The 11,890-nt window shown below is 42.0% G+C and overlaps 1 protein-coding gene across 8 annotated transcripts in view; it reads right to left on the reverse strand.

The window, feature by feature from the left end:
• Positions 1-9,944, reverse strand: part of ptprfa (protein tyrosine phosphatase receptor type Fa) — a 90,495-nt gene extending 80,551 nt beyond the window's left edge. For all 8 annotated transcript variants that reach the window (XM_030792062.1, XM_030792063.1, XM_030792059.1 and 5 more), the window contains exons 1-2: positions 9,801-9,944; positions 8,107-8,248 (exon numbers count right to left, since the gene is read on the reverse strand). In XM_030792062.1, coding sequence (XP_030647922.1) covers positions 8,107-8,248; positions 9,801-9,944 — 286 coding nt within the window. The remainder of the gene's footprint in view (positions 1-8,106; positions 8,249-9,800) is intronic.
• Positions 9,945-11,890: the final 1,946 nt, after the last annotated feature.

Genomic DNA, 11,890 nt, shown 5'->3' on the forward strand with positions numbered 1-11,890 from the left:
AAAGTGTGGCTAGTATCTTCTCATTTATAAAGGACAGCAGGAAATATAAGACAGCACTGTATGAAATATTTCACATTAAGTGTTTCTAATATTTATGTAATTATGTATTATCTGTCTATCTGTCTGTCTGTCTATCTATCTATCTATCTATCTATCTATCTATCTATCTATCTATCTATCTATCTGTCCATCTGAATATGAAATATTATTCAGTCCACAACAAGCAGAAGTAGTATAATTGTCAATTACTGGTGAAAGTATTTAAAGGGCCTGATCAATTATCATGTAATTTTTTGTCATAATTTTGCATGCGCATGTGACTGTGTCTGTAACTGCCCCCCGTCCCACCCACCCCCCACCCTCTTTAATTCAAAACGTTTAAGCCAGACTGGCATAGCAGACATAACTGACCTTGGCCTGAAGCATTAGGCAGAGTCTCTGTCTCCAGATTATGAAGGATTTCAGGGATCCTATGTCACTGAATACATGTGTGAGAAAATTACCTTTGGTTACAAGACAGCTCTTTCTCTGGTATTAGTCATACTCTCTGCACTTTGAAGGAAATTAAACGAATGCAGCTATTTTTAGTCGTACAGCAGTAAATTAAAAGAAAAGAGCAGTCGTACAGAATTCTTCCCCATTTTGAAATTAGAGGGGAAAAGGCTAAGAGGAAACCTGCTGTATTAGTCAGTAAGACAGACTGTTTTACTGTATTATGACACTGGTTTGGATCATTTGGACCAGATTTATAAAACCACTGGCATGATTTTCAATACATTTAATGGCCCACTCAGTTTGCCAGCACTGTCTCCACTCACATCCTGATAAAACTGGAATGTTTCTCGATATAGATTTTTTTATTTTGTTATTTTGCTATTATGCCTAGTTTAACAAATACCTTACTCTGCTCTATTCAGCTTGGAAATCATATATACTCCCATCTCAAGGAGCGCACGCACACACACACACACACACACACACACACACACACACACACATACATTTGCTCTCACACTTACATACCCATTCACTCTCTCTCTCTGTATATTTGGTCCCTTATGTGACACACATATCAGTCATTCCAGGTATACTGTAAACACACAACTTACATATGAATCCCTCAGAGTGCGTGACTCATGGGTTCTGTATATATTATACTTCGTTGACAGAATGGTTGTCAGGACAAGAAGTTAAATAATCTTTTGTACTGTCACACTGCATCATGTTTCTTATCTGCTACATATTTAAAAAGCTGTGCTCAAAAAGTTGCTTGGAGAGTCGTCTGTGGCAGACTCTGCTGGACTGGCTGCACTGTGTTGAACCATGGGAATCTCCCTTTGCACACTACATTAAAACCTTCTGTGCTCTCACTAGTGTCGGTGTGTTCCTTCACGGTCCCGGTTTGAGTCCAGCTAGCAGGGGAACATTCCTAACCCCACACATTAACATAATTATGCACTATTCCATGTCCTATTAAAGAAACATGCATCCAAAAGTCAGAGCTGAGAGAAGAATGAATTTAGGTTCGGTGATATTCACTTAGATCTAGTTTCCAGTACATCTACATCTCCCAGTACCTTGTCTGAATTCATACAATTGATGGTGTACTTCGGTTAAGGAGGGCTGTATTTCAGACTGAGAGCGGTAAAAATGAGAGCAGGAAAGCGGTTGGAATATTTTCATCTGGTCGATTCTACTCAACGCTGAAAATGCATTTCGGCTTTTGGATGCTTGCATTTTAAAAGTCAGCTTGCTTTAATGCACCAAGAGATCTGAACCCTGACAACGTTATTTCAAAGTGTCAAAGCAATAAAAAAAAAAGAAAGAAAGATTGCATTTATATGGATTCTCCAAGCAAAGGACGAGTCTCATTAAAATGGTTTATTATCTCCAAAAGCCTGATATGTTCATTAGAGCCATAAAAATGCATCGAATTCAATATTTAAAAGGAGCATTTTGAAACACTGAGTAAATTCCTTCCATTCTGTTACCCATCATTTTGATAATGAAATCAATTAACTGAAGAGTCTCTATAAATTTGTGCCATAACCGCATGTTCAGCAAATAAAGGAATCCAGTTGTGATTGTTCTGAGGTAAATTTAGTTCCAGGGTGGTGAATTATTATAAGGACAATGAGTAGGCAAGAAATGGATTAAAGAGTTTTGTTTTTTTTTTAAAGACTCTTAAGTCAACAGAGAATATTCCTGTAGGACCTGTCTACATCCTCAGACTCCAAGACAACTTCTAATTAAGACAATTCCTGTCCTTTTTCAACAGAGACCGTGCTCATTAATGCAAATTAGAACAAAGCATGACCCTCTAAAGTGAAATATCTAGTTATTTTAGACAATATCAGATCCGTCAGAACTTTCACAGCATTTTCTTAAATCTACAGCAGAAGACGACGTACACGCTGAATTGAGTTTAGATCGATGTGTGTGTGTGTGTGTGTGTGTGTGTGTTTGCATGTGTATGTGTGTGTGTGTGTGTGTGTGTGTGTGTGTGTTCTGGGTATCAGCATGTCCAGACAAGTCATGAACACTCCACCCCTTCATCACAGTTTTGCTTTTATGGGTATCTATGAGAGGAACCCCCCCCCCCACCCCCTCTTTTAAGCTCTGCTGGTTTCGGCACGTCCTCCTTATCCATGGTTCTGATCTTCTGAGCATCCCTCTTTCCACTCGCCCCCCCCCCTCCTTTCTCTTTCTTTGACTTTCTCTCTCCGTCTCTCTCTCTTTCTCTCACCTCTCTCCAAATATTTGCATGCTGCAGTTCACTAAAATGGCGCTGAATTCTGTAGCTTCATCAAAATTAATAAGTTAGATGCTTAGCGCTTTCGCATGTACGAGCGGGCCAACTTTATTCCGAGTGAAGTGCTCCCTGGATACTTTCCCGTGTGTGTGCATTTCTGTGTCTGAGAAGTGCTGACGCTCTCACCCGCTGGAGGGAGGAGGGGCGCTCTTTTGGCGTGACAGTCACTGTGATGGTTCACTGTGGAGTCCACGTGATGTTCTGACTGTCGTAAATGTGCTCCACGAAGCAATGACGCACCTGCTCAACACTTCCCATCATTCATATTTAATTATGCCACAGTCATTTATTATAGCCAAGGCAACACTGCCCTCTGGGCCTGTCCCCCCCCCCCCCTCTCTTTCTCTCTCCTTCTTCTTTGGTCTCTCTCTCCCTCTTCTGTGGTCTCTCTTTCTCGCTCTCTCTCATTCCAACCCCATTATTTTTCTTTTCTCTCTTCCTCTTGTGATTCTTTTGTCCTTTCCTCTTTACCTTGATTCCTCCCTCGCTCTCTCCTGCCCCTCTCTTCATCCCAAACCTTCGTTTCTAACCCTTTCTCTCCGTAGCTGTTACCCTTTCTAAATTCCTTTTTTTTTTTTTTTTTGCGTCTGCATTCCTGCACTTTAAATGATAAATCCATACATAGAGTAGAAATGACAGCAAGTATTTTGGGCTGCTACCTCGCGCGCCATCCAAATGGAAGCGAACTAGATGCGGCATGTTTCACGGACAGACAGATAGGGCAGGGCCACCCTGGAGACCGTGGGGTAGGTTTGTAGTTGGGAGGAGTGTGTTTCTGACCAGGCAGATTAGGGGAGTAATTGGGTAAGGCTATGACAGTGCCCTGCAGACTCTTAGTTGAATAATTGCTATTTTCCTAACCTCTTTCCTCTGCCACTCTTCTCCACGCAGCAGGGTGCCAAGAGCTCTGCCAACACACACACAAATTAAACCCTCTGACATGGATCAGCGACTGGGTTCAAGTTTGGTGCATGTGTGTGAGCAACAGAAAGAGAGAGAGAGAGAGAGAGAGACAGACAGACAGACAGAGAGGTGGGGGGGGGGAAGAGAGAGAGAGAGATGGGGAGAGAAAGATGGAGAGAGAGAGAGAGAGAGAGAGAGAGAGAGGAAGAGAGAATGAGAAGGAGAGGTTGGTGGAGAGAGAGAGAAAGAGAGAAGGAAAGAGAGAAGGAGAGAGCCACAGAGAGAGAGAGAGAGAGAGAGAGCAGAAGAGAGAGAGAGATTCACTGCTCCGTACTAGTAAAGCGAGCCAAGATCCTCACCTTGTATTCATTTATGTATTAGAATTCTTTAATGACAATGTGAAGGCTGGTTCAAACCCTCTGACTCACTACATAATGTATGTTTGTCATTTTCCACAGACTTTGTGTTCTTTTTCCCTAACTCCTACTTATTTCTCCCACCTGTGCAATGCAATTACACAAATAGGCCCTATGTACCATGGTGTGATTGCTGACATTTTCTGATGTTTGGTGTCAGTTAGGTTGTGTACTGGTTGGACAACTGCATACTGATGTCATTATACACACTATATCCTATCCAAGGTCTCATTTGTCTGTTTACTGTCACCTACAACATCCCAGTGTGAAGAGTTTCAACTTCTATGCGTGTTTTTACTCTGACTGCACAGTGCTAGGTAGATAAATAGAAGTATAATCTTCAAGGCTGAATATGAGAGATGGAAGGTATTCAGGGAAATGGCATTACCAAACTACAGTTTTGTGACAGTTTTGATAATACAAAAAGGGCTGATCTTTCCATTCAGTAGAGAGAAGAGAGAAGAATAAACATAAAAACCAGTGTAGAAAACAGCTCTCTGATGGCTGCCTGTTATCACCACTATCAGTACCATCACACACACACACACACACACACACACACACACACACACACATAGAGAAAGAGGGAGGGAGGGAGAGAGAGAGAGAGGCTACACACACATTATTTTGGGCTTAATTCTCATAAATGGCAGATTATGAGTTAGCGTCAGTCCAACATTACCATTATCATCAACATACCAGCTGTAATACAGATCATCTCTGATCATTACAGATGTATTACTGGACGAAGTGCATTGCTGGATTGTGGAATTGTTTTGTATTAGCTTCTGGTGAGCTTTTCCCCATAAATTTCTGCTGGTGTCAAAACAACAAAGCAGTGGCTAAAAAACATACTTTAAACAAAGAGATATCTGAGGGGTATTGAGTAAAGGAGGCCTGGGTAGCAGCCAGAGATGCCGGTGGATAAACTCAGTAGAGGTGTGCTCTGTGCTGAGGAACAGAACTTGGCAGTAGAATTCAAACCGAAGCTTATCAGCATGTAGTATCAGTACCGACATATTCCACAAGTTCTAGCCTGCACCTGCTTCCATAACACACAGACAAGGTGATATATCTGCTCTCTCTCTCTCCCTGTGTGTGTGTGTGTGTGTGCGTGTGTGTGTGTGCGCGCGTTCATGTGCACGTGTGTGTGTGTGTGTGTGTGTGTGTGTGTGTGTGCGTGTGCGCATGCATGTGCATGTGTGTAAACTGTAACTCATTGTGTCCACTATCTCAAGGGACAAGATGGCATTAACACAGAATAAGGATGTAAGAAAATACGCAGCATATAAATAGCCTAGTTACCAGATAAATAGGAGCAACATGGAGAAATGAAAAAAGATGAGCTGAAGATGAGCATTGTATGAGGGATGAAGTGTGTTCTTGAGAGGATCAGTGGGGAGGCCGCTGATGGCGTTATATGTCAAGAGGAGGTTTCGTGAATTGAATATGATATTTGATTGGTATACAGTGGCGCTTCAAGAGTGGGGCTTGGTGTTCTTTCTGAGACGGGGACTTATAACTATATGACTATATTCAACTGCTTAGGGGGCTCAACTCAGACTTTTACCTCATATGACTTTTCTCAGACTCACAGAGAATAAGTCATAAATTAGACTCAGTTCATAATGTTTTGTGTAAGACAGCAGACTTGCGAGTTGAACTATTTGCTGAAGCTTGTAAAGTGCTCTGCTGGGGATACCAGTGAGAGTGGAGTTAAAATAATAATCCCGTTAAGATTAAAAAAAAAAAAAAAATAGCATATCCCATCATACATGAATTTCTGTGTTTTTGAGTATCTAAGCAAAGCTCTGAGTTTGGCAAAGCTACAGAGATAGTATTAAGCAAGTTTTTTTTTCTTTTTCTTTTGTGATGTTTGCAACATCAACAGAGAGAGTGCAGTCTCAAATGACAGTCAAGACTCTACGCTTGTGCGTCGGGAGAAACAGAAAAACCATCTAACGAGAGACTGAAACTAACATAGACAGAGCAGATGAATAACTCGAAAAAGACCGATTTCAGTTTTACTGTAGGTTCAGTTTGAGGACATTTTGAGTCATCCAGGTTTTAATATGATGAACACAGCTATGGAAAGAGAGGGAGAGGGGAGAAATGGAGAGTTTGGTTTGAGCTTACGCGAGATTGGGTGTAAAATCTACTTAGCTGTGAAACATCAGGTCCCAGCAGCCCAGTCTCTGTCTTAGAGGAAGAAGATAAATGAAGAAAAACAGTCGACTAATGCAGCTCCATGCGGAACACCTCTAGTGACTGGAGTCTAATCCATGTTATTGTTTTTGAGGGCAAAGAAAATGGCAGAAACATCTAATTTAAATAATTCAGCAGTACCATTTTTGAACATTTGGCTAACCTAACTACAAGCATTTCCTTTCACCTCAGTTTGAGAGACAGTGAAATGGTTGGGGGGGGGGGTCAGTTGTGCGATAAGAGTATCAATCTTCTGTTCTCATATCAGACACATTGATATGGCTTTATGCAAAACAGAACAATCAATGAGAATTACTGATTCAATGAGATGGTGCCAAAAATATGCGAGATACTGCATTATTCAAAGGGTAGTAAAAAAAAGATATCAACTGGCTAGAGCATGCCTCCGTTCTGTGTCTCTCACTATGACTCACACTGATGTAATTCTACGGTGCTTCTCTCAGGCTGACTGCTATGACTGCAGAACATTGGTCCTACAGATCTCAGGCCTAGACCATAGATATAACTACATATACTCTCTTGGTTTCATATGCAGGTAGAATTTTTTATGTCTCTGTTCTGATGGCTGGTGCTATTCGCTCCCTGGAAAGTTAAAAAAATAATAATAATAAGATAGGCCTACTGAATAATTTAGAGATTGGCGAGAGACATAGAAATGGAGACAGTTAAAAAACTAGCGGATGATAATATTAACAACTAAAAAATGTAACAAAAAGTAAACTTCTCCATCAAACAGAAAATGGGAGAATGTTTCAAATGGACTTGCCTGGTAAGATAAAAAAAAAAAAAAGTAACTCAAATTTTAAAAAACTGATTTACAAATTGAAAACAAAATATGTTTGTTGTTTGCAGGCCTTTTTAACAAAGGACTCTTTGCATGGACACAAATACAGCCGGCCAGTTCTGACTGCAATCGAATTCCTGCTCATCAAACAGGAGTGACGACAATTATCTAAGCACGAGAACACACATCGTACACAAAACTCTGTAGATCTGAGAGAGAGAGAGAGAGAGAGAGAGAGAGAGAAAGAATGAATTGCTGTTCCCTCGCGTGACAGCCTCAAGCTATGTTTCCAGAGCCAAGTTTTCTCAGCTATCTCCTTTCTCATCTACAACTCCAGAGAATGCATTCCTGGGTGACATGGGAAAAAAAAAAAAAAACTATCCCACCCCACCCTCCCCAGCCAATAAATAAATAAATAAATAAATAAATAAATGAGAAAAGGAAAAAAGGGAGATGCTTCTGAGGGAGACGTCCGAATCTGTAACAGTTTTGAACGTGTATGAAATAATTGCCGCTGCACATCAACTTTAATCTTCCAGCTGCCAAAGAAAAAGAAAAATATATTTTTGGGGGGGGAAAAAAAAAAGCCCACCTACAGAGAGAGAACAGTAAAAATCAATTATTGAAGATTCGTGCTTGACAAGCATAATCAAATAGGTGTCAAGCCACATTCTGGCTCTTAATCTCAGAAAACATCTAACAGCTACTAGCAAAACACAAAAATCCCAGCCCCCGTTTTTTTTTTTTTTTCTTTTTTTTCCTAAATGGACTCTATAATGGGCGAGAGTACGAAAGAAAAAGAGAGGGAGAACAGAGGAATGGTGAGCCAGAATCTTGCGTGTGTGATCCACCAAAACTCACACGGACTGAACTGAGACCAGTCGAATAACAACAGAACCAGGAAAAAAAAACCCCCAAACAAACACATATATGTATGTGTGGTAGAGAAGTGAGTGAAAATGTACCTTCCAGGACGGTTAGCTTAGCGCTGGTGTTGATCTCTCCCACGCTGTTGGTCGCGGTACATTCGTAGATGGCCTCGTCTCGGTGCGTCCGCAGGGGCTGGATCCGCAGCACTGATCCCGAACCGTCGTCAAACTCAATCACCTGGCAGGAGATAAGACAGAGTGGATCGAGCAGGATTACCGTCTGAGACAGCCGATCAAACAGCATCGAGATCCAGCATGGCCAATCAAACGCCAATACCATCACTGAAAAAGTCCGACCACAAATCAAACCGACATTCATTGGTTGCCTTTACGTGGAATGGAGCCTACAGCCATGATTGGCTTTGATCACTGTTTTGCATGCTGGGACATCTGCCATTGAGAGAGCTGCAGTTTCATTACTGATGAAGAGACTAATACACGCAAAGCTCTGTTGCTCTCCACTGGTTTTGAAGGAGTGTGCGTGTGTGTGTATGTGTGTGCGCTTGCATGTGTGTGTGCGCGCATGTGTGTCTGTTTGTGTGTGTATATGTGTGTGCGTGTGTAAGTATGGCTGCGTGTGAGGTTCTCACTGCTGTCATGAAGCCCAGTGTTTATACTGAATGTGTGCATTCAAGAGTTAAGCTCAAAACAAGCTGAGATCAGCAGTATTGAGTAAGACTGGCTAGCAACACAAGGCAGTTATGTCCACCAAAACTGACACTAGAGCTAGAGCAGTTTCAGCCAGTGACAGGTCAACTTTATTAACCAGTTAAAAAACAGCCTGACATTTAATGTTTCTGAGTGGCAAAGAGTCTGAGGATGCAAACATGTGGGAGATGGGTCTCATTTATCTTCACAAATGCCAACTCTCAGAGGGAGTCTCTCTCTCTCTCTCTCTGTTTGTCTATTTCTCTCTCCTCCTTCTTATCTCTCTCTGTCTCTCTTTACACACACACACACATGCACACACACACACCCCTTACACAGTCCCGTAATTCAAACTTGGTTCGAGTCTACTGTCGTCACATAGATGATAGGCTTTTAGGTAACAGATGGAGGACATTCACTATTCATCAGACCAGACATGAGCAAAAAGGTCTCTGCTTCTACCCCTGTGCTGGGATTCACATCAAAACCTCCTTTACAGCCAGAGTCCGAGCTCTGGCAGCCAATGCTCTGTTCCTACTGCGATGAATGCAGCAGAAACAGACACATGGAGAGCTGAGGTTCTAACTCAGCTGTCTGTCAGTTTTATGACAATCAACACGAGGAAAACACACCCGGTGTGAGTGCAGCGTGCGTTGAGAAATGGTTTGGTCGATGGATAGGCCTAGCTTGAGGTAAAAAAGGGTTTGATATAATTGATGGACGGATGCTGCTCAGGTACTTTTCCATGACTCAGTTGGACTAATTCATTTACTGTATTTCAAATAAGTTGGTACATGTCTAAAAAAAGTCAAAGAAACACCTCGCTTGGAGGTATTTGGATTCTTTTTTAAATATCTTATATGTAGTAAGTGCTAAACTTGTGGTCAAGAGTGAATGGAAAGAAGTAACTTAAGAGTAATGCAACATGGACAGTCACTGAAATATGTGAAACTGTGAACCACACATTCCATCCAGGTCAGAGAGAGACCTTGAGAAAGAGTGAGTGAGAGAAAGTGAGAGAGACCTTGAGAAAGAGTGAGTGAGAGTGAGTGAGAGAGTGGAGAGAGGAGGGCTGGACGCACCTCAAATCGCTGAGAGCTGACTTTCTTGCCTTTCTTCATCCAGGTAATGCGCGGTTTCGGTTCGCCCACTGCCTGGCACACGAAGGAGGCCACACCCCCAGAAATGCCCGTCTGGTCATCTGGAGACTTGATGAAACTGGGCATGCCTGAAAAGACAGAAAGAGAGAGAGAGAGAGAGAGAACAGACTGAGTCAGACTGAACTGAATTGAACTGAACAAGACTGGGCTGGTTTGGACTGGAAAGGAACTGAACTGATTGAATTGTATCAAATTGAACTGAATTGAGCTAAACAGAGTGAGAGTGAGCAGAAAGAGACAGAGATACACAAACACACACACACACACACAAACACACACAAAGAGAGACAGGGAGAGAGCGAGAGAGAGAGAGAGAGAGAAACAGAGAGATGGAGAGAGAATTAACTCTGTATTGTCACTCCGAGAACTCGTCTGCGAGTGACATTTGATTTCCTGGGAAAACAATTCACTGCTTACTTACAGCCTACCTGCTACAAGAGTACACTAAACAAAACTGCCCTCCACATTTTTTCACCTCATTTGGTCGAAGACAAATCATATCTATTTTTCAGACTTGTCTCAGCCCTTAACTGCTTTTCACACAAATGGGCAGTTCAGCAAATACTCAAGGTTGAACTGCCTTGAGGCCATGTTGCTTGTATCTCAAAGATAAAAGGAAAAAAAAAAAAATCAAAAACGCAATTAACAACATGGCCTAGCACAAAGGTGCCATGGCAACCCAAACAAATCCACCTTCACCCTCCCTCGACTGTAGCGGAATGGCCAGGCGACGTGTAATTAAATCATGCACCCATCCAGTTCACTGCAGGCTAGAACAAATATATCATAATGCGTTCCGCTTGGCTTGTTTACCTGCGTCTCCGTCTGAGGATGCATAATGCAAAAAGGGAAGCCCTCAGGGGGATGGAGTGTTTTGTTTTCCTGAAACTGGATGGGCTCTGTGGGTGTTTCATTGGGGGAGGAGCAACAGATAGAAGAGAGAGAGAAAGTAAGGAGAATAGACAGAGAGAGAGAGAGAGAGAGAGAGAGAGAGAGAGTGGCAGAGAGTTTTCTGGTAAAAAGTCAACCTTAAACAAGACTACCATGAAAAATGAAGAGAGGAGGGAGATAGAGAGAGAGAAAGAGAGAGAGAGAGAGAGAGAGTAGCAGAGAAAGAGAGTTTCTGATAAAAAGTTAACCTTAAGCAAGACTACCATGAAAAATGAAGAGAGAGAGAGAGAGAGAGAGAGAGAGAGAGGGGGAGAGAGAGAGAGAGAGAGAGAGAGAGAGGGGGAGAGAGAGAGAGAGAGAGAGAGAGAGAGAGAGAGAGAATAGAGAATGAAACAGGGACAATAATTCTTTTTCCCCTTTCAGTTGCTGTATTCTTTGGACACTGTAACATGTTGAGGACTGTTCCAGAAATGGCAGTGCCATGTTTGAGTGATGAGATGGCCTTACACCTCCATGTGTGTAATATCCTGAGTCGACTGTTGCCAACCCTCTTTGTTCCTTTATGTAGTTTTGTGGTCTGTTGCCACATTCCACACATAATACCTCATTAAATGTATACTGTGAAAGTATTCAGAGCAAGGCCCGCACACAGACATACATCATCATCACCACACACACACACACACACACACACACATATACACACACACTGACATACTGGAATGACAGATGAAACACTGCTTTGAGATAATTCACAACAAACCTCTGCTCCACACATTATGTGAGAAAAGACAACTTACTGAAAAATATACAGCTCTCTGTCTTGTAATTTTGGAGTCTTTCATTACAGCGTTTCAATCTTCAAACTATGGTAAGTACCTCAGAACATTCTATAACGTCTTAAAACCAAGAATAAACAACTGAATTTATTTGTTGTCACTTTAGTCCCCTGAATGCGCACGAAGGGGTCTCTCAAATATATTAGTTCATCCTAGAGAGTACATGAAGAGAAAAAACTGTATGAACTAACTTGTATGCATGCACACACACCACCACCACACACACACACAGTGTCTCTGCGTGAAACTGCCTAAATAGGGGCCGTCACAGTATTGCCGTGT

The sequence above is a fragment of the Chanos chanos genome, chromosome 14 (assembly GCF_902362185.1).
Source record: "Chanos chanos chromosome 14, fChaCha1.1, whole genome shotgun sequence".
Lineage (NCBI taxonomy): Eukaryota > Metazoa > Chordata > Actinopteri > Gonorynchiformes > Chanidae > Chanos > Chanos chanos.